Consider the following 24,044-nt stretch of genomic DNA (forward strand, 5'->3'; position numbering starts at 1 on the left):
ATTTGATCACCCTGTGATTTTGCAAGTTCTCTTACTTAGTAATTATGGAGGGATCTTTTGCACCTATGATGAAAATCGTAGACCCCTCCATGATTTCTAAGTAAGAGAACTTGCAAAATCACAGGGTGATCAAATACTTATTGACCTCACTGTAATTCATTAATAATTATATTATTAATGTTTCTGCATCTACACATGTTAATAACTTGGTACTATTATACTAAAAGTTATTTATTAACATATCTATGTTCCTAGTTATGTTAACTTACTTACTTAAATAAATCAGCATTTATTTACAGAAACTTAATAGAAAAAAAAACAAAATACTTACAGGTAGTAATGTTCACTCTTGTTTTCTGATGACTATTCAGAGATACAGACAGTTGGGTATATACAGATGTCACTTGTGTTTAGGTACACACCTGGAGGTTGAGGAGAAAGTAAATTATTATCTGGTGATTGTGGGATAATGTCTAAGGCTTTATCAGGGATTTCGATGCTTTCTGAGTCATGTGACATGGTATAGCGCAGGCGATAACAGCATGAGGTCGATGGATGGCATGCTATTTAGTAGGGTCACCATATGCAGCAGGAGGTCACCATAGAGACGCATGCCAACACGGTAACTAGTCGCGCACTCTATCCACATACGTTTTAGTAGCCTGTAGGGGGTGGTTTGTTATGCATCTCCCAGTGGACACAGATATGTTTTTGTCAGCTCTTTACTAACTGTTCAGTATCACATCAAATTATTACTGTTATCATTAGCCTACTGTTGGTAACTAATTAAAAAGCATAACCGTTACCAACAGTAGGCTAATAATAACAGTACTAACTTGATAATTGTTTCTTTTAAATATTCCCAAATAATACTGTCTTTATTAGGCATGATTTGGAAACAAAATGAGATTGTTATTTAATTGAATGATTTTCTGCATTCTAGTTTTCCTTACAATATTCTAGTGAATGATCTGGCTTCGACAGAATGCTGTAATAGCCTTTAGATATGGATTTCCCATACTGTACACTGTAAAAACTTCAAAAATTGTAGATATCTGCCAACAATACAATATTTATTAATTCTATTATTGGCGTAACAATTTGTGTAAAACAGGAGAATATAAGATAACATTAACTGCTTATTAGTCTCTTACTGATTCAATATTATACTATCAAAGATGAACAGATTTGTCTTTTTTTCCCCAATGTGTCAGAGTCTTTGGCAACAAGAGTTTGTTTCTCATCGTGTGAATGGTTTGAATGGCCTTATAAGTGTACGTCCAGTTCTTTTGGTCAGTGTACAGAACACAGAGCTGACCAAAGATCACTCCTAACAGTGTTGCATAATCACCCAGGCCCTCAAGGACTACAGCACCCTCCAACACAACAGCAACTTCAACAGCTTGTTCACGCTCATACTGTAGCTCCTCACTGTCACCTTTCTGACCCAATCCTCCACAGCAGAACTCTGGATAATGAAGTAGAGACGTCTTGACAAAGACAAAGATGAATATCTTAACTGAATATATAATTATGATAAAAATAAAAGATATTCATAAGGCTATATACCACCAGAATATGTGCCTGTTTCTGGAATTCTTATGATTGGTTAAAGCTATGTTTTGTTTCATATTCAAAAGGATTTGATATTTTCAGGGTCAGGAGTAACTACTGTACATGTTTGAAGTAATATTTTAAATGAACCAGGAACTTACTCAATTCTGTTTTTCATACAAATAATCCAACCAATACTCTTACACGCTTAAAATCTTTTATACTGATACCAGATGCCATTAATACAGATAACGAGCGGAGGACAGATGAGCCTCTTAAAGAAGTTACAAGTCTGTGAAATCTTGCTTGTTTGTAGGTGACCAAATACTTATTTTTAATCCTGTTAGTCTCCAACACCACCACAAATAAAAGATTTTATACAAAAATTTCTCAAACATACAGAATTGTATGAATAAATAATTATGCTTAATACTTCAAACATACAGTACACAATCTCTATCCCTCACTCCCTCCTTCCATCCATGTTTTTTAGTTTTTTTATTGCTACTATGTTCAAGGAGCTGAAAAAGGGCATTAATGTCTTCAAAGAGCATGATCCAACAAAATTAAAGAATAGAGCACAAAGAGAAAAACCTGGGAGTCATCATCATGAGCTTCACTTGTCTCTGGGATAGGAATTATGGGCATAACCAGGAAATGCACTGGGCCTACACTGTAAAAAAAAAAAAAAAAAGTTGCTTCTTTAAGTTTACTCAACTTTTAGAGTTCAATTTGCTGGCCAAACAAAATATTTCGCATTGCTGTTTAGTTGATACAAAGCGTCCCCAGTTCAAAATCTAAAGTTCACTCAACTTGTAATTCAAATATTTAAGTCAGCTCAAGTAGTATTAGCTGTGGGCTCAATTAATTATATTTCTCTAGGATTGACTTTTGCCAACTTTTTATCTACTCAAAAAATTAGGCTCTTACCCTTTGTAGCCCACTGATGTAGTTGGCTCAAGTTATTCTTTTTGTATAAGAACAAGTTGACCTAATAGTAACCCAACAATTAAAACACACAACCATTACCTAAAAAAGTTTATTTTTCCCTAAGGGGAGAATGTCTCTCCAAGTCCAATAACATTTTTTGGATAGCTTCATAAATGTATGTCCAGTCCTTTTGCAATTTTAAGTTTAGAACACAGACCTGACCAAACATTACTCCTAATGCTTTTGCATAGTTACCCATGGACAGTCTCCGCCAACCACACAGCAAAGGTAATAAAAAGAAAGAACAAAATATAAACATTATTATTATTATTATTATTAGGACAGAAAAAAACCCAAAACAACCATTTAAATGAACAATCATATAGATTTGTCCGTTTTTTTAGGTTGTGTGTGTATAGTTGGTTAAAATGAAATAAAATTCAGTTCATATTGCCTAGGTTGTGCTGCAAAAAGGACAACCTGGGTAGAAGTAAGGGAGGATTAATCACTTGGATCTCTGAAATGTGAAAATAATAGAATTATTAAATACAATAAAAATATTGTGTGAAAGGTCATATGTGTTTTTTGTTGTTTGCTACCAACACAAGTATATTTAAACCTGTGGGAAACACTATAATTATAGATTCAATATCCTATATAGAGCCCCTATGGATTTTAGAAAACCTGAAAGGCATTATATATTAAAAGGGTTAATTGTTAATATAATTGATATAAACCAACATTTCTAACATTGTTGATAGAAAATGCCTCTTAATATAAAATATAAAAAATACTGCATTCTTCACTTTAGGAAGGTTGAAGGTTGCTAAAAAATGTTTATGAGCATATTTTTTATGTTTTTTTGCAGGAGTAAATCAGTACGGTACAAGCCGAAGATGAAGATTGCAGTTCTTAGAGCTACAGGACAGACCTGACAACAGCTGGTAACCCAGGCTCTCCAGCAGGGACACAATGTCACTGCCATAGTGAAGGTAAACACCTAACTCTTAAACACCTGAAGCTAACATTTTTTTTTACTTTTTAAATAGATCTTAGAAATTGTTAAATTAAGTTTTCCCTAACTGACAAAGCTTATATATCTATGCCACACATTTATTATATGTGTTTATTGTAATTTAACATAACTTTTAGTTATACACTGTCATGTCAGTTGGATTGCAGGTGAGGCATAAGCGCAGGTAGTGCTTTTAAATATTTTAATAATGAAGAGAAGCAAACAGGAAAAAAACACAAACAGAAGTTCTCGTCAGGGTTAAACAAATAAAACAAAAACAAGCTAGCTAGAGTAGTTTAGAGTAGCTAAATAGGACAAAACCGTTAACAACGAACACAGTCACCAAGACAAGAGAACACAAAACACAAAACAGATGCAGGCTATTCATAACGAATCAGTTAACAACCTCGGTTCAGGTGAGAGGTCCCATCACCTGACCAAGGTGCACCCTGGGAAACTGAGTCCATGACCTAAAAAATCTTTGGGTGCAAGACAACCTTCTAGGGGTTAACCCTGACATACATAAAAAAGAAAATTGGTTTAATAAATTAATAAGAAATAAGAATTATGCATTGAAAAGTAGAGAATGTATTTATTTTTTACTACAGTAACTGTGTAGGATGCCATATAGTATAAACTGGATACTATAGTATGTTGTATAACTGAGCTGTATTCAGTATAAAGTATTTGCTTTGTAATTATAATGTGCCACACTGCACAATCATATAAACAATGCTAAATTTAGAAAACATCAATTTTCCCATGATAAGTTGTGGAGGAAAATATTTTTTCTGTGGAAAGTCTAAAGCCGCACAACACAGGACAGGATGTTATGTCATGTCTTGGGTTTCAACCTTTTTTTTTTTTCAATAGAGTCTATGGCTACACTCTATGACAGCAATCCTTAATGCAATGCAAGAGGTCAAAGTGAACTGATTCATGGACCGTAAGTGCTGTAGCTTTAAATAAGGGTTTTAATTCTAAAATGTCTTAAGGTTTGCACATTTAAAACTTATTTAATGCATTAATGTATGTAATGTGTGCCATATCTTTTCTTTTTCTCATAATGGTTTATTATTATTTATTTTTCTGCAACTGATCTTAGTATGCAATTGCAAAAACATACATAAATAAGAGATAGATAAAATAAAGGAAAAAAAATCCTCATCACAATTATCTAATAATTTGAATTAGTTATCCATTTTTGCAGCTAATTCAGGAAATAAAGCTTCATATTTTGTTCGCTATTTGCTGTTGCCAATCATTCGAAGTGTCCTAAGCAACATGTATAAGTTGGAGAAGCTTTTGGAGAAGACTGAGGACATGAACTGGATTGTGGTCAGGCCACCAGGGATGCAGAATACCCCAGTAACAGATGGGGTAGTGGGAATCAACATCTGTCATTATATCGTGATGTGTGTTTTTGTTTCAGGTCTTTCACTATGAGATAAAATGTTGTAGCAGGTCGGTTATTAATCGTAAAACATGGGTTCTGTAAAACCGACCAAAAAAGTTTACAATATTTTGTTGGAACAGCTTTTTCTTTGATTGCGCATTTGCCATGGTATCATTTCAATAAGGTTATGCTGTTTCACAAAAATTTGAAGTTGTGTCACATACTCCCTGAACCACTCTTTCACAGGTTGAGTCTGATGAATCCTTGGAATCATAATCATGATCATTTAAAAACTTTCTTCCTTGAAGATAATGGTGCACTTCCAGGATTTAATACTACCAGCTGAAGCATATTAATCACTGCAATAATTATCCCAAATAAAAATGAAACGCTCTTGCCTTTACCTATTTTGACACAAAAGAAAGTCTCACATTTTGGCTAGTGACTATTAACCATTAAGAGAAAGTCCTTGACAAGCATCTAATTTGTACTTTCTAATTCAGTTTGAGCTTTTTAACAGACTTGCTTGTTCAGACCCATTTTAAATTTTCCTTTTTCTGTTGACAGACAAGGAATTCCTTACACATGAAGGTTAGTATTTGCCTGATGAGAACGACTGCCCTGTAGGCCAGATTGTGTCAAGATCCAATGTGGCTCGATTCATGCTGACTGTGCTCAGCAACAACACCTGGATAAAGAAAGCAGTTGCTTTTATCACCAAGTGAATTCAATTCATGCTTTATTTAAATAATGTAAGGGAATTTCAACACTTACCTTACAAAGGCACATTTTAAAGAGATTCCTTTTTTATTCTATGAAAATGTTTTCAATACACCACCAACCACAGTCTTTTTATAATATATCAGCAAGATACTTTCTGTATACACATGGCACCTTGCAATTTCCTTGAATTAGGTTTTTGCTTTGGTGTTTATTAAAAAATGTCTTAATAATCTCTTTACACCTGTCATGACGTGTCTGTCTGCGTTTGCGTGGCATAGATGCAGAGGCTGAGACAAGGACTTCAGGTTGGTCTTTTTATTGATATATTAAGGAACAAAGAGAAAAACAAAGCCTCGAGCCCTTTGAGAACTTTAATATATCATTGTATTTTAAACTAAGCAACAACCAAAAATCAAAATAACAATAACAAATGCGACACGTTAAACTGAACTAAAACAGGCTATTTATAATAATTAATCTAATTAGTCACCTCAGCTCAGGTGCGTGCTCCCCTCACCTGACCGAGGTGCTCCATGGGAAACAACTTAAACACAACACAAAGCAGAGTCTTTGGGCGCTTTGGCGCCCTCTAGGGGTTAAACCGTACAACACCAGGTAGGAGTGTGGGAAGTTTCTCACTTTGTACATAGAAACTGGTGTAGGTCTGTTTAAAATGCCAAAGAATTAAAATGTCTAAAACAAATACAGCATACCAGCTTGTTCTTGGATATTACAATCACAGTACATCTCAATAAATTAGAATATTATGGAATTTTTTTTTTTTTTACTAAATTTAATTCAAATATGAAACTCATGTTTTCTTAATTCATTAAATGTAACTAAATATTTAAAGTTTTTAATTACAATAATTATAACTTACAACAAAAAAGTTAATATTTTAAAATATTGCAATATTTAATTTTGAAGTACTATTCATAAACTATAAATACCATCTATCTCACAGTCTAGTTTACATTTAGGCATTTGGCAGATGCTCTTATCCAGAGCGACTTACATTTTTTATCTCATTACACATCAGAGCAGTTGAGGGTTAAGGGCCTTGCTCAAGGGCCCAATTGAATTGAGTTCAATTCAATTCAATTCAATTTTATTTATATAGCGCTTTTAACAATGGTCATTGTCCCAAAGCAGCTTCACAAAAAAAAAATTTAAAGATTTTTTTTTTTTTTTTTAGAAAAGAAAAGAGTGTGTGAGAAGTGGAAGTGTGTATGTGTGAGAAAAATGTGTCTAGATAATAATGAAATGAATGAATGATGAATGAAATGTCTCTGATGAGCAAGCCAAGGGTGACGGCGACAGTGGCAACTTGGTGGTTGTGGGGTTTGAACCTGGGATCTTCCACTGAGCTACCCCTCACCCCTAGTTTAGTGCACACAACCAAAATCATGGGGAGGACTGGTGACTTTACAGTTGTCCAAGAATACAATCATGGACACCCTCAACAAGCAGGGTAAGAATGTCATCGATGAAGGGGATTGTTGTTTGCAGAGTGTTGGTTTAAAATTTATTTCTCACATCTTTTATAAAGCTTTATCTTGCATTCAGGGTCGTGGGGACCTGGAGCCTATCCCAGGAGGCTTATAAAAAAAATAAAATAAAAAAAAAAACCCTCTTCTTAGTTGTGTTGGGCTAATGGCACTTAGTTATTAACCTAGTTAACCCAGTGTAAGTATGTATCCAATTATGTAAACATTAAAGCACTTTTTGTAAGTCGCTCTGGATAAGAGCGTCTGCCAAATGCCTAAATGTAAATGCTTATGGCACGAGGCAGGGTACACCCTGGACAGGGTGCCAATCCATCGCAGGGCACACACACATACACCACACTCACACACTACAGGCAATTTGGGAATGCCAATTAGCCTAACCTGCATATCTTTAGAATGTGAGAGGAAACCGGAGTACCCGGAGAAAACCCACCAAGCAAGAACAAGCAAACTCCATGCACACAGAGCACATGCACAAGCAAACTCCATGCACACAGAGACGGGAATCAAGCCTGGCCGGGAATCGAACGCGAACCCTGGAGGTGCACGGCAACAGTGCTAACTACATCATCGTGCCGCCAGAAGATTGTCAATCAAAGCCAATTGAGAGAGCTTTGGCGAGCTTCACAAGGAGTTGCATGAGGCCGGAGTCAGAGAATGGAAAACACCTTTTGCATTCTTATTCTTAAGGCCCTACTAAATCAAAGACAACATCAAATCATCTCACTTGGGCTAAGGAAAAAAACAACTGGACCATTGCTTAGTAGACCTAGATAAGTACCTAGTACCTAGTATGGAGTACTTGTAAATCAAAAATATACTGTGTATGGAGTACTGTCCATAACTATGCTTATGCATCCTTTCATAAATATTGATGACATGCTTACAGGACTTTAGGATTACCTGTTCAAGGTAAAATGATTACAGTTAACAAGTTTGATTGTGCTGCCCATGTACAGTAAGTGACAGTAGGCCAAAAAAACCTGAATTTGAAGAATATAATTTTAGATTGAACTTTGGTAACAGGAAAAGCAGCAAGGTCATCAGTTAATCAGAAGAAAAAGTATGTTCCCACACCTAAAATGTCCAGGTACATTTATGCCCAGCACAACTTGTCCCTTGGATTAGTGTAACCAGTAAACAAGCCAGTGTAATATATGACCGGATTAATGTCCCGTAAATGAGACAAAAATTATTCTGCCTTTAAAAAAGGCTACAGCTCAAAAACTGGAAAGATGTGCTTTTTCCACAGTTGGAATCCATCCTTCTTTGCAGTTTACAGCCTTGTTAATTAGTCCTTTCTGTGTTGTTTTGCTTTTTTTTCTGCTGTGCAGAGGTAGGCTGGTAAAAGCATAAAGATGTGTTTAGTTATGGAGTCTGGGAGTTAGTGACATTGGCCCATTCAGGGAACTCATTTAAATGAAAAATTGCAGCACCCCAAGTTTGGACAGCAAGGTTAATGCAGACTACCCCCAGGAGGTTCAGCACAAGTCCAGGTTTTACCTACAGTATAATAGACATACAGTCATACATTCTTGATACATATATAAAAAAATCTCATATAAAAAAACAAACAAGGAAAAGTTGTTGAGACCTCACCATGTCCATGATCTTGAGGTTGGCATAGGTAAATGTAATGGCATTGGGTGGTGTGGCCACTGGGAGCATAAAGGCAAATGAAGAGCTGATGGTTGGGGGCAGCATGATGGAAAGTGGATGTACTTTAAGAGCACTTGCCTGGTAATTTAACCGGAGAAGACGTTAATTAGACGTGAACCTATCATTTTATCTTTATTGTTCCATCTTTATCATGCGCTTGAGTATGTATGTGTTTAGTTTTACCATGGAGGCCAGGATGGGAAGGATCACAGAGCTGATTACGGTATTACTGCAAATTTCAGTAAGCATGGTCACCACAATGCAGAGCACGAAGGAGAGGGCAACCGGTGGGATGCTTCCCAAAGGTAATACAGTATGTCCAAGCCACATAGACAGGTTGGATATCTAGACAAACAAGCGTCAAACTCACATAAATCTTTATACAAATTTTGGGTACAACTAGCCTAGTTATAACTCTCCAAATTTTATATCTAATTGAATTTCACTAATGCATAAATTGCTGTCTATTCCTTTGACAAAAGGATATAGCATGCACTGCAAGTGAATTCAGTTAATTGCTAAGATGATTCAACAGCTATAATTTAAAAGCCAGTGGCTGTTAAAGGAGAGTGTGTACCTCGCTGCCTTTAGCAAGTGCAAAAGCTCCCCCTAACAGCAGAAGGATATTCCAGGGCAGCACTTTTTGCACCACATGCCAGGTTAGCAGAGTGGCAGGAGCTTCTCCTTTACTCCTGTCTAGTAGTGAAAAGGTCAACACTTAACTGAATATACTTTAAACACACAACAGGTGACATATTTAGACACATTTTAGGCCATAATTACGTTATTTGTTTGCTATGGTCATTCGAATTAACATATTTAACATTTTGTATAGTCTTAGAAAAATAGAGCAGAAGGATGTATTAATACCACAGCTCCAGAGTCTGGCCATTAAGTTTGGCTTGTTTCTCATACATTTTGTCTGTTCTCTTCATTTCTGTGTGGATTTCCTCCAAGTCGTTGGTCTCCTCTTACCAATAAAAATGTGAATTAGGTACCTAATTGTCACTAAATCTGAATGAGTCTGCAGTGTGTCCTTGCTCTGAGGCCAGTCATACCAGGATAGATTGTGAACTCACAGATGTCCTGACCAAGACATAGATTACTGGAGAAGAATTAATTAATTATATTTGGATATTCGTGTCTGCCAAAGACTAATTAACACCCTAAATATTTGTATTGTGTTGCACAGAAAATGTTTTGCCCATTTTTTTAAAAATATGCATTATTCACACTTAATTTTGTTCTGTGTCTATCACAGGGCACTATCCACACCTGGGGCCAGTGTAAGTTGGAGGGAACCAGAAAACCCAGAAACACATGAAGGCAAGTATCTCTGTATATGCGAGTGGAGCATATACAGTACAGAGACTAAACATAAAGAGTAACTAAACCAGGGATCCTGAAGCTGTGAGGCAGGTATTTTGCCACCCACAGTGCCACCATACCACTCTACATAAATACAAAGTCACAAAAAAAATTATGTTTATATACAAACCATACCTGTTATGTCTAAAGAACCAGCATGCCAACATCTTGGAAATTCAGAGGGGATTATGAAAAACAAAAATGTTATCAAAATGGAGACTGTGGCATCTGTCACAAACCTGAAACATAACATGAAGAAATAGTTAACCAACAGCTAAACTCTTTGAAATTCTAGTCTATAGTAAATGGCACATATTACAATTTCTCTTTTCAGTACAGTGGAACCTTGGATTATAAGCATAATTCGTTCAGGAAGCAAGCTTGTATTTCAAAACACTCGTAAACCAAATTGAATTTTCCCATAAGAAATAATAGAGACTGCATTTTCATTCCACAGTACCAAAAAATAAATACATAAAAATAATTAACACAAACTATAAAGTAAAAATAAAACAAATAAACCTGCACTTTACCTCAAAAAAAAAAGTTTTTTAAAAAATCCCGACAAATAAGTGTTTTCATTTGTGCACGCAGGCGTTGTGTATGTGTGTGTGTGAAGTACTTATCTAAAGTAAGGAGCTCCTCCCTTCTCCCCTTTCTCGTCTTACACAGTTACCCTTCCTCCACTCACTACACGTTACTGTGTAGGATGACTTTTACACACTTGTGCACGCACACTACTGGAATCACTCCTCTAAACAGATTCATCTCCCACACTTCTACAGCCTTTTTTGAAATTTTTTTTTTATGGAGGCCATTGTTGCAGTACAGTTACTAAAGAAGTCAAATGTGTTTGCACATTTGCGCATGCATTTTATGTTGTCTGTAAAAAAAAAAACCTGTAGATAGTCTTCCTTAGCTAGTTAGTTTCGTTAATTTATGTTGTAAATTTATGTTGTCAGGTCAATCTGTCTCGTCTCCGCTAGCCAGCTAACTAGGCCTTTCAGTTAGCTAGTTTAGCTAACTAAACTTGGTAGCACCTTGGTCCTGGAGGTACGTTGTTTCGTTTTACTGTGTACTAACTGTATAAAGCCTACTTACTTGAACAGTCAGTACTCGTATACCATGACCTTGCTCATTTAACAAGTTAAAATTTGTACAAATATTTTGCTCATCTTGTAAAATCATCACAGACCAAGTTACTCACAATCCAAGGTTTCACTGTAATGTCACTTTGAGCAATAATGTCATATGAGCTATTTATTATGTTGCTTTTGTAGTGCTTATCAAGTGGGTGATTCATTAACTACGATACATTAAAAACTTAGCAGGGTGCTACCACCTTAAAATAATAGCAAAACAGGTATACTAAAACCTCATCTTAGGGTAAGAGCACTTACATTTTTTCCTGCTTGAAGAGTAGCGAGGCCCAGCCAGGTATAAAGCCGGGGTCCCTTGTAAACCACAATAGAACTAGTAGTATGAAAAGCACGAGCACGGAGGACTCTGCAAAGCTCATGCTGCCAAGCTTTTTGAACTCCTGCCTCATCACCTGATAAACTGCTTGCTGACTGCCTCTGGTCATTCCACAACCAAATGTGCTCTTTACACTACAGATTGACAAGATAGAAAAAACCCTAAGATACAGAATTTGTGAACTTAAAGTGCATAATATCCTGCTCAAAAAAATAAAGGAAACAGTTTGCCTAGAACACATCTCATACAGTATGTGTATGCATGGTTCAAGTCAAACTGGGACTAAATGTTCCCTTTATTTTTTTGAGCAGTATATATAGTTAGACTTTTAAGTATCAATACATCCTACTGTATACAGTATACTGAGTAGAAGTATCAGTTTAATAAAACTTTTTTTTCTTTTACGGTCTATAAAGAAGGGGTTAGTAATATCTAGTAATAACAACTAATGTGGATTGAATGGCAGTCAATGACAGAAGCACTCAATTTTAACTTAATTTTCCCTGAAAATGTTTTTTTCTTCTTCAGTCTTTAACTGTGAGGTCTACAGGTAATGGACTGCTCCCGTTTCCTTCACCAAAAAACAAAAAGAAATTTCTTTATTGCTGCCTTCTGGTGTATTTTGCAAGATTGATTTTAAATTACACTGTAACTCAATGGATGGCAACAATAATATGGTACAATTGATACACATAAAATATGATTATGTGACTTACTTGAAGCCCAAATACATGAAATGCAGCAGTAGCCAAGAGAGGATCAACATCAGTAGCATGTTGGGGAAGGCAAACCCAAACCAGGAGGCATAATTGATTACATCCCCATTCTTTGGAAATATCCTGCATTCATATACACACAGTATTCCATGAGGTGATTCTGTAGTAACAAAATTTCTAATACAATATGTTAGCATAAGAGATTCATCAATAGCAATAATAAATTAATTGAGTTTAATAATAATAAAAAAATATATGATGATTACTATATAACCTACTTTTTGAAAATATTACAAGGTAATGAAGCATCCTCCTACAATACTTATAAAACACAATATGGTGTCTAAACAGTTTAATTAAGAGCAGTATCAGAAAGTCTAGTAATTTAAAATAAATGCAAAGTGCTGTGAATTGTGCTGACAGAAAACAATTCTCAAGCAAGGATTGATGGAGTGAGCACAAGAGAGCACTTCAGTTCTGTAAGCACTGAGAAGCTCATGCCTCCTTTTCTGCTCATGTGTTAAGGTACAATTAATACCATTAATTTTTTTATGATCATACTTGCTGGGCTTGCCGTGCACTATCAAAGGTATAGGCATAAACTTCTCCCTGAGTCACTCATTACTACCAGCATATGCCAGATGCAATATGTGTATTGGTACTGACAAGTATCAAAAATCATGTGTTTGTATTTTGAAAAAATGGTGTTGATGCATTCATAGCTCTTATGTTTAGAGCATATAGAGGCTGTGGTAATGTATCTGTTACTTGTCAAGCTGGCCTTTGAGTATGAGGTTGGGTATGGAGCCGGTGAGGGTGGCCGTGCCTCCAATGCTGGCAGCATAACACACGCTCATACTCATTCCTTTTCGGAGACTCTGATACTTCTGCTCATCACTTAACAGTTCTTTAGGATTCCACTCTTCTATGGGAAAAAGAGGTGTTTCTGATAACTGAATTATTTTTTAAATCTGCTATCTTGTGAGAACAAAGAAAGATTATATCTGGCTTTAAATAACAAACAGTCATGTCCACTTAAATCAATTTACCTTAATAAATTAGATGCTTTGTGAAAAATACAGTCACTACCAGCATGTAAGGACAAAAATTCATTTGAATGCATTTGTAACACAAGAGAAAAGTTAAGCAAAATGAAATGACAGCGAATGAAGTGGACCAATGCTTAAATAATTTTGAGCAGTTATTTCATTTTATATGAGAATACTAAAAATAATATATTAGTTTATAATTTATGTCACTAAATGAAATCACATTATGAGATTTATTAATGTAAGAGCATGTCTTTGTTTTCTATATAGTAGTCTACATACGAAAGTTGCCAGTTCCATCCCTGGTCTCATGCCTTTGTGAACTCTGTATGGCCCTGCTCTTCTGTAGCTCTCTCTCATCATTCTCTGCCTCAGTTGTCCTGAGGTGCTCCAGGATGTCATGCACAATGGGTAGCATTATGGCCGTACAGGCTATGTTAGAGATCCACATGGAGAGGAAGGCTGTGATGCTCATGAACCCCAACATTAACCTACATGATAGAGAAAAAAGAATGAATACTCACATAGATTTTCTTATTTAACAAAGACAGTGGACAAATAAAATTGTCTTACAGTGCTGGTTTCACCCCTACCACCAAAAGTATAGCCAAGGCGAGGCGTTTGTGAAGATTCCACTGTTCTACAGCTATTGCCACCACAACCCCACCCAATCCCAGCACGATACCGTCACTGAAGTACTGCAGACAGACCTGCAGAAGAACCACACATGCTAACTTAGTTCGAAAATCTCCGAATGTATAAAATACAAAATTAAGACAGGTGTCATACTTGTTCAGCAGTCATGATGCCCAGCAAAGGGAAGAAGATAACAGGCAGGAGAGCAGTTATTGCCAGTGGCAGACACTCTGTACACCAGTACACAGCCATTAGGATGAGCAGAAAGCCACACTTAGCCTCCTGAAATACATTGTATTATTTATGAAACTACATGTATTATTTATAAAATTTATACACTTTGGATTTATATTTGGATTTAGGAATAGATAGGCTAGTTCCAATTGGCACATTTTACTCTATAAATAAAATCATAATACAGTATCATACATACAGAGTACTGTATATACTGTATAGTATACATACCAGAGGTGTCATGTCCATTCAACTTGTGTGTGCCTAGTGAAATTTTTCAGACTAGATAGCTGTGGAAAATGTTAAATTTTATTGTCACTGTAGATCTTTTAATTAAGCTTGTCTGAATGGTAATAAACTACACCTCTCTCTGTTAATCTTATTTGGTTTAGCCCAGCTGGAGAGTGCTGTGTTGTACTGAAAAAAGGGTCAACCCTAGGGTTAGGACTAACACTAGTCAACCACCTCAGCTATAGGAGTCAAGCAGAGATATTATAAGCTGATAGACGATTGTGGCCTTGTTAACCTCATTGTCAGGTATAAATAGCCAATATCAGCTTACAATCAGATAACAGTGTGACTTAATTTAACTCTGTAAATTAGTTGTAGAATCAGAATTTTAGTTTGTAAAGTGTCTTTGGGATCAGTAATAAACTCATAAGTGATTAACAGACAGTCAGGAAGCAGCAATCAAATATTTATTTCTTGGTTTGTTTGTTTTTGTTTATTAGTTATTTTGCTACGTGTAAATTACAGCAAATACTCAAATTTGTAGGTTCAGATTTCATGACATTTGTATATATTTTTAAATGTATCAGAGCTGAACTTGCATTTTCTCCTTTAGAAAAATATTAAATGTAATACAAGGAAAACTGTCTTTGAATCCATACTTCGGGAAATACATAAGCTAATAATACTCTATAATTAAACTCATTGTTTAGTGCAATGAGTTGTAGTTTTGCCCCTTTAAAAATGTTAAAGTGTCAGTAAACTTTTAGGGAATTTTATTTAATGAGGTGTAATACATACTTAAGGCTTTGACTTTATTAAGGATTGAATAAATACTTGATGCTCTATCACATTGAGAAGGTTATTTTAAGGCTTTGACGTTATAAAGGATTGAATAAATACTTGATGCTCTATCACATTGAGAAGGTTATTTTAAGGCTTTGACGTTATTAAGGATTGAATAAATACTTGATGCTCCATCACATTAAGAAGGTTATTTTATTTGCATGCTGGGTAACTTGCCCATCTCCTCCTTACAGCAAAAGCAGCAGGCTTTCTGTATATTACTGACTGATGAAATTAAAATAGACCACAGAAATACAGAGACTACACTTAAACATCTATTTTCCTAATAAGACATATATTAATTGGGAAATTTATTTGTGAATAAATTAAAGGTAACCACACTTTGCATTATACAGTGGAACCTTGGATTGCGAGCACAATTCGTTCAGTAAGTGGGCTCATATTTTAAAACGCTCATAAACTAAGGTGTAAATAATGTACACTCAAATTATTTGTTCCACAGCCCAAAAAAATAAATACATAAAAATAATTAATACAACATATAAAGTAAAAATAAAACAAATTAACCTGCACTTTACCTAAGTAAAAATAAATGCTGACAGATAAGTGTTTTCATTTATGCGCGCAGGTGCTGTGTGTGTGTGTGTGTGTGTGTGTGTGTGTATGTATGTATGTAAAGCTAAAGTAAGAGGAAAGGAGGAATCAGCCCATCCTCCTCCTCTTTTATTAGAGTTTCACACACACACACACATTAATGGAAAGACTGTTTGATTGGAAAAATTAGCAAGGAACATTGCTAACATCCCTCGCGTGAGCGCACGCTAACAGACTCACTGCTGTAAAGTAAAAATAAAAAACAAATTAACCTCCACTTTACCTTAGAGAGTGTGTGTGTGTGTGTGTGTGTGTGTGTGTGAAGGCGCGAGGAGGGGGGGGGGAGGGTGTGTGTAAAGGCCCGAGGACGAGGGTGTGTGTGAAGGCGCGAGGAGGAGGGTGTGTGAAGGTGCACACACATAACGGGATGCTGAAGGAGAGAAAGAAAAGCGATCTTTAACCTCTCTAACGAGACTTTCTTTTGCTTTACACTCGCATGCACACCTGTGCTATAATAACCAGTACATGCACGCTGTACACACACGCATACAAACACAAAATAAAAGATGCGTGATAACAGTGTTACAGTCAACAGTACACGGGCACACAGATGTTGATTATACTAGTGAGAGATGTGCACAAAGACCGAGCAGGGGAGACGATTACCCACAATTCCGCAGCGCAAAAAAAAGAATAACCATTGGCTCAGTTGTGATCACGTGACGCTCGGCATCAAAACAAGAAGCGCATGCATGATACGTGATACTCGGTACTCGTAAACCAAAACCTGTTTGTTTAGGTCAAAGTCAAAATTTATTTAAAAAATTTTGCTCGTCTTGCGGAACACTCGCAAACTGTGTTACTCGCAATCCAAGGTTCCACTGTACTGTAAAAAGAATGTTATCTTACTAACTATTGTATGGGATGTTGACTTGTTGATTTATTGTGCTGAGGAAATAAGCTTTATTAAACAGAGTATGTGAAAGGTACAACCTACTGTAGTGATAAGGAGGAGAGCAGAAGTGAAAGTTCAAGCAAAACTCCTGATAGTATTAAACAATTAAATTACATGGGCTGATAAGAGAATGTATAATTATGCAAAGCAGTGACATTTGTCAGTGGATATTATGTTTTAAAATGATCAGCAAACATAGCAGAGAAACCAAGATGTTAAATCAGTCAAACTCAAGCCAGTAGTAAAAAACTTATGCCAGCGATCTGGATGATCTATGCTTGTGAATCTCTGTAATAAAGGGTGGATATGAATTGTTTGCATTCTATGCATTATAACACATCTTATTTATCTTCTTTAAATTAATTAACAAAAAATAAATAAATAATAAATCAACTAATTAGGTTCAGCTAGTACATCATTTACTGAGGATGCTCAGATAGGAGCCACATAAGTGATTTCTTCAGTTTACTACAAGGGAGATGTGTCTGCCTGTAACTGGGTCCTACAGTACACCAGTGTTTTCTTAGCTACCAGTACACAGTATTTAACTAATCACCTAATTAACATAATTTCCTTAATTGTGTGAGTGGGTGTGACAGAGCAAAGAACACACAAAATGTGCAGGGTTGAGTGGAGTCTGGCTAGTAGCAGCAACCCATAAAAGAGGAGAATTGCACATACTGTTTTTAACAGAACAAACAGAGTTAAAGAAATTATCATACTGTAACAAACAGCTTAAACAACAGATTCATGCAAAGAACCTTTTACAAACAAGAATGATGACAAGTTAAAATGTTGGGAACAACAATAAGCAAACAAATAAAAAATGCATTTTCTGCTAAATTCTGTCTCTCTCGATCACTTACACACACACACACACACACACACACACACTTACTGAAGTGTTGACAACAACAGGCAGAGGCAGAATCAGAAGAGGTGTGGTGATGGCAATTACATAATTTCTATAATCCCAAAGCCTTTTCATGCTGTTCGCCATAATCCAAATTATACAGTAAGTAACTTGTGAAAGACAAAGAGAACACCTTTGATCAACTTTTTGTTCAAATGCCCTATTTATGACATTAGTAAGGATAGTTTATTGGACAAGATAAAACAGGTAATTAAACATTAACCTTAGTGTTTTGTATGTCCATGGATAAGGAATAAGTAGATACCTATTTAATAAATGTATTTTTCTGCTCTTGCAATGAACTTATAATCAAAATAAAGATTATTTGCATGACAAAGTGATCAACTATACATCTAGAAGATAATAATCCTTTAAAAAATACATATTTCTTATATCAGTAACAAATCAATAAAATTGGGGATACATAAAATAAGTAACAGAACACGAATGTTTTAGAAATTTTTGTCTGTTTGTGTTTGCATCACGTAAAAACTACTAAACAAATTTTAACTGTGTTTATATATATATATATATATATATATATATATATATATATATATATGCTTAGTTTCATCGCAACAGTTTCATTTACTAATTTGAAATTTAAATGGATGGAAAATCATAAAAAAAACGATCTTAAAAAATTTATCTGAAAAATTCAACAGATGGCGCCGTACATTGGCACAGTTGGTATTTTATATGCATGTGGTTTATTGTCTTATACATTTCAATATATTGTAAATGTTGTCACCTTTTTCATATTTGCCCCACTGAGGGAGGTGTTCTACATCCTCTTAGGGTGTTGAATCAATTTGATAAATTAACCACATACCTATAGAATATAACGCTTAGAGTTAAAATTTTTATATTTCTACATTATTTCTACATGTTGACCACTGTGTCTAAGATACTCACTAGCATTTGTTTAAATATGTATCATATGTATAGTACACACAACAACAATTGTATCTTTATTTTATGTACTCTTTTCTGTCACTGGAATGCCTCGATGGGTGTGCCAACCAAAGGGAACAGTACTTGCTAATCTGATAACAAGCAAAAACTAATGTTTAAAAATAAATTACTGACATGCTATCTTGTGTTGCCACAGAAAGTGCAGAAGAAAATAAAGTTATCTGCCCAATATATGAGTACATGACGCATGATTATGCCCTCACTGCCACAATTAGACTGCCAAAAATGACCTAATTTAAGACTTGAGGAAAAAATGATTAAGATAAAGAATATATAAAGCTCAGTAGATTTATTAAACATCAGCTCTGGACCATTACCTGTATGCCCTCTAAGTTAGCAAATGTAACACAAGTACATCATGTTTATTGATTTTTGTTGTGTTAAATTTACCAATAATGTATTTTATGCTTATGCTAACTGAAATTAAAATGGTCACAGCATCAGTAATAACCAACAGGGTAAGAGCTTAGAACAGGTTTGGATTTGTCTCCCTGTTTTATGGCTGATAGCCACAACGAAATATTTTTTTTTTTTTTTCAAAACTCATTTTTGCATTACAGGTTAAATAAATTGTTTTCCATTTTTATTATTGCCTCCGTGTTTAATAGAAATGTATTTGAAGATGAACTAATAAGGGCGGCACATAATTTAGTGGTCAGGACTGTCTTCTCGCACCTCCAGCGTCTGGGTTTAATTTCCATGCTTTTCCCCGTTCTTGGTGGATTTCCTCACAGTACTCTTCCACAGTCCAAAGACATGCAGATAAGGCTAATTGATCCAAAATTGCCCATAATGTGTGAATGAGTGCTTGTGTGCATGTGTGTGCACCCTGCGATGAATTGCCCCCCATCCAGGGTGTACTCTGCCTTTGTCTCCTATAGGCTCCAGGGCCCTTGTAACCCTGAATACAGGATAAAGTGGTAGAGATGATTATTGGTTGGTTTAAATTATTGTGTAGATGAACAATATTGAAGCTTGAAAATTGACTTAAATGAAATTAATTGAAAGCCTGTATGGTGAGCTCAAGAAGAAAGTCCATGAAGAAGATGAAGGTCCCTGGAGGATCTAAAAAGTTTCTGTATTGAGAAATGATCTCAGAAGATAATAAAGATCTGTGGTGCATTTACAAACCAAAGCCTCTGTAATTTGAAAGTATGGCCACTAGAGATCAGCTTTTTACCTCTAAATCTCTTGTTTCCTTATTGCAGCCCAGTAGGGGAATTTCCTGATGCTTTCCTGACAGTTAATAACATGAGGGATACTGTATGCTACATTGTTTTCTTTTAGCAGTTTGGAACGAACTGTCGCATACAGTATGATGTAAATACTTCTTACAGCCTGAAATGCTTTAAATAAAGCCTGGCTGTAGTTAAAGCTAATCATTAATTTAAAGTCAGTGCAACTAAAAGAAATAGCAGTATATCAACTGAGTTAGGGTGCCAGCTCTGATTTGGCCATTACAAATCACAAATTCTCTTACACCATTCTGTTTAACATTTCCTAGTGGGTATTGGGTTGTTGGATCATCCCATCCCACTCTGGAAATCATCTGTCTGACCTCCTGTCCTCTGGCAGTCACTCTATGTCTGTCATATCATGGACAAACACACATGAGAACAGCTTTTATTCCAGATTCAAACATTGACACTGACTGTTTGGAACCGTGTGCAATACACACATACACACTTACTGTACAGTTACTTATACATATCTAAGTCAATTATCTGTATATAGGACCACAGCAATTCAGCAAACATGCAGCATCTTCGAGTGTTATATTACATTTTATTTTTTTTCATTATGCAATATCAAGGCTGTTCCTTTATTACATTACATGTACTGTATATAAACAGCTTCTTACTTTAACCCTGGGCATTGACAATAAAATAAGTAATTACAGTATATTGTATTTTTTGTCCTTATTATCTTACTGTAAGGCATGTCACGTAATCATCAATAATCATGATTTAACTTGAAAATGTTTGTAAGAAGAAACACATGGGGCAAACATATACAAAAAGAATATATTTATTCTGACTAGAGAGAAAGAATCAGATCAAGTGTTTACATGGCTAATATTTACCTATTAAAAGGCTCATCAAAGGTTTACACCACACCTCTCAGTCCTATTAAAAATTCATTCTTCTAACGGAGGTGTTTCCATGCATTTTTATTCTGGTCGAGAGATTGTTTCAACTATTAGTGGAATATTAAGGTCAAAATTAGGTTCCTATTTGTCGAGCTTTACTCAAAACATGTAAAACTGTATAAATTCATATAGCTGTTTTTAAGAAATTTGTTTTTTGTACACAAGCTCATGTGTCAGTAAAAATATTTTGCAAAAAATGGTGTTTAGCGTGTTTTGCTGTCAAAGTTTAGGCAAAACAATTTTCAAAATACTAAATTTTGGATTGCAAGCATAATTAATTCTGGAAGTGTGCTTGTAATCCAATGCACTCCTATATCAAAGCAAATTCTTCTATATATAACGGCAACTCTGATGATTTGTTCCATAACCCAAAAATGACACTGCTCTCTGACAGAGAGTCTCTGTGCAGCAAACTGGAACATTTTTTGTGTCTTTGACAAGGAACCTCTTAAATAACAATTGCTTTTGCCTTTTTTTAAGGATGTTGCAAAATGCATACTGCTCTTATATTAAGAGCTTAAGTTTATTATTTAAAAACTTTGCTCATCTAACAAAATACTCGCAGACAACGTTACTCTCACTCCAAGGTTTTACTGTTCATATTTGACATTGCTTAGCCCCGAATATTTTTTTTCCTTGAGGTGAAGGTGTTACATAGTAAATCATCAGGCAGAGTGGAACTTTACATGCACTCAGTGTCTGTGGGAGAGGAGGGGGGACATCAAGACATCAAGAAAAGCTCCAGCTATGAAACAAAACAAAAAAAAAAACAATAAAAAAAAACAGACTGTACTATGTCAAGATGAAAAATCAAGGTAAACTAACTGGCTTGTCAGGTGAGTGTTCTGTCACTCCCTTTGCCTCTCTGTTCAGTTTGGTTAAAATAGGCTTCATTGGAATGGCCAAAACGAGAAACCGGTTTGTCAAAGGGCGTACAGCAGTAACTGGAGATTTAACAATATATGGATATGAAAGAAAGCATCCAAGCAGACACAAACTGTGCAACTTTGGTATAAGCAGGATAGTGTATTCTCTCTCTCTCTCTCACTCTCTCTCTCTCTCTCTTTCTCTCTCTCATGTTTGTCTGTGCGTTTTTGTGTGTATGAGAGAAAATAGAGGAATGGCCAAAAATATTAAGACAAAATATGCCACATACTTTAGTTTTCCCTGTGCAGGAAAACAGGTGATGTCACCATTTAATTCTTGCCTATCTGGCTGAATTCACTTTCGTCCCAACACTTTTGGCCACCATTATATTTATTTATTATAAAGTAGATATAACCACCCCAATGTTCTTTAAAACCAAGGTTGTGCAAATTTTACTTAGGTCCTGATCTTTTTTAATAGCTAGAAACACCTTTGGTTTGGCCTTTATCAAAAAATATTTTACTGAGTCTACAGAATCATGACAGAGTGATATTAAAATAATGAAATAGTCATGACCAAAGATTCTTAAAGACGTTATGTTATTAATTTATGAGAAAAACGTAGCCTTGGTTTTTAAACTATATGCTATCATTTGTTCTAGAAACATTTCTAGGTTTTTGAAGAAGATCACTGTTGAATCTACATTAGTTCAGACTAAAACAAAAGAGTGCATTGGTTCATAAACCTTCTTTTGAATCTACAAGTGGATTGTGAGATTGCAAAAGTGCTATTTAAAAGAAAAGGTAATTTTCTGACATAAAGACTGAGAAATTAGGTAATCCATGTAAACGCTGTTTTGTTTTACCGCTGTTTTGTATATCATTATTATACAACATTATTATACAACATGATTGTTGGGTTATGATGATTTCTTATATCATTAGTCATTAGTTATATATATATATATATATATATATATATATATATATATATATATATATATATATACTTAACAAAACATATATATACTTAACACTTTTGTTTTTGCTCCCATTTTTAATGAGCTGAACTCAAAGATCTGAAACGTTTTCTACATAAACAAAATAACCATATCTCTCAAATATTGTTTACAAATCTGTCAAAATCTGTTACGATAAAGAACTGGAGTCAAGTCGAGACCCCAATGAGGACGACGAGCATGCAGATAAGCTTCCCAGAGACTGTTTCTGACAGTTTGTGCAGAAATTCTTTGGTTATGCAATCCGATTGTTTCAGCAGCTGTCCGAGTGGCTGGTCTCAAACGATCATGGAGGTGAACATGCTGAATGTGGAGGACCTGGGCTGGTGTGGTTACACGTCGTCTGCGGTTGTGAGGCTGGTTGGATGTACTGCCAAATTCTCTGAAACACCTTTGGAGACGGCTTTTGGTAGAGAAATGAACATTCAATTCATGAGCAACAGCTCTGGTGGACATTCCTGCTGTCAGCATGCCAATTGCACGCTCCCTCAAAACTTGCGACATCTGTGGCTGTGTGATTCAACTGAACCTTTCAAAGTGGCCTTTTACAGGTGGCCAGTCTAAGGCACATCTGTGCAATAATCATGCTGTCTAATCAGCATCTTGATATGGCACACCTGTGAGGTGGGATGGATTATCTCGGCAAAGGAGAAGTGCTCACTATCACAGATTTTGACAGATTTGTGAACAATATTTAAAAGATATGGTTATTTTGTGTATGTAGAAAATGTTTCAGTTCTTTGAGTTCATCTTATAAAAAATGGGAGCAAAAACAAAAGTGTTGCGTTTATATTTTTGTTCAGTATTTCCTGTTTGAAGGGATACTGCAGATTGTGATCAGAGTACATTTTTTCTCCATGTTTAATCAGGAGAGCAATCATCAGATTGTTGAGAAAGAGACAATTTATGAGGTCAACTCCTCTTTTGAAATGGAGCATTGCTTCAGAGTGCTTCAACTAGCCAAATGTTAAAAAAAATGCCAATATTCATTCCATGTGGCATCATCATTAAAAATTATTTATCCTAACATACAATTGTCTCAGTACTTATGAACTCTGTATTAAATTCCTGTACATAAATAAAAAACAAAATTCGAATGAACATTAGAACCTCCAGTTAAGATATGTAAATAATATTTAGAGTGAATATGTAGATTGCGAAAGCATTTTACACAATACTGTAATAACCCATAGCTCACTTTGCATCATAGTTGGCCAAAGTGTATTGTTGAAAGGTAATGTAGGGTTTCAATGTCCAATATGCCATCTGTGCCT

At 35.4% G+C, this 24,044-nt stretch overlaps 1 protein-coding gene and 1 pseudogene across 2 annotated transcripts; one reads left to right on the forward strand and one right to left on the reverse strand.

Annotated features, from left to right (window-relative positions):
* The first annotated feature begins 3,380 nt into the window (after positions 1–3,380).
* LOC128509876 (uncharacterized) lies at positions 3,381–5,620 on the forward strand (annotated as a pseudogene).
* A 361-nt stretch (positions 5,621–5,981) lies between these two features.
* Positions 5,982–17,871, reverse strand: LOC128509875 (Na(+)/citrate cotransporter-like). Of its 2 annotated transcripts, none has more exons than XM_053481746.1 (12): positions 17,747–17,871; positions 14,184–14,312; positions 13,968–14,104; positions 13,677–13,885; positions 13,114–13,270; positions 12,346–12,468; positions 11,554–11,763; positions 10,289–10,392; positions 9,363–9,481; positions 8,969–9,130; positions 8,726–8,863; positions 5,982–8,629 (listed from the first exon to the last, which is right to left on the reverse strand). In XM_053481746.1, the coding sequence occupies exons 1-12, from the start codon at positions 17,846–17,848 to the stop codon at positions 8,495–8,497; spliced, it is 1,725 nt and encodes a 574-aa protein (XP_053337721.1). In that variant the 5' UTR covers positions 17,849–17,871; the 3' UTR covers positions 5,982–8,494. The 2 variants fall into 2 exon arrangements, with proteins under 2 accessions (XP_053337721.1, XP_053337722.1); XM_053481747.1 differs by lacking the exon at positions 17,747–17,871 and adding an exon at positions 14,496–14,534.
* Between the last annotated feature and the right edge of the window lie 6,173 nt (positions 17,872–24,044).

The sequence above is a fragment of the Clarias gariepinus genome, chromosome 21 (assembly GCF_024256425.1).
Source record: "Clarias gariepinus isolate MV-2021 ecotype Netherlands chromosome 21, CGAR_prim_01v2, whole genome shotgun sequence".
Taxonomy (NCBI): Eukaryota; Metazoa; Chordata; class Actinopteri; order Siluriformes; family Clariidae; genus Clarias; species Clarias gariepinus.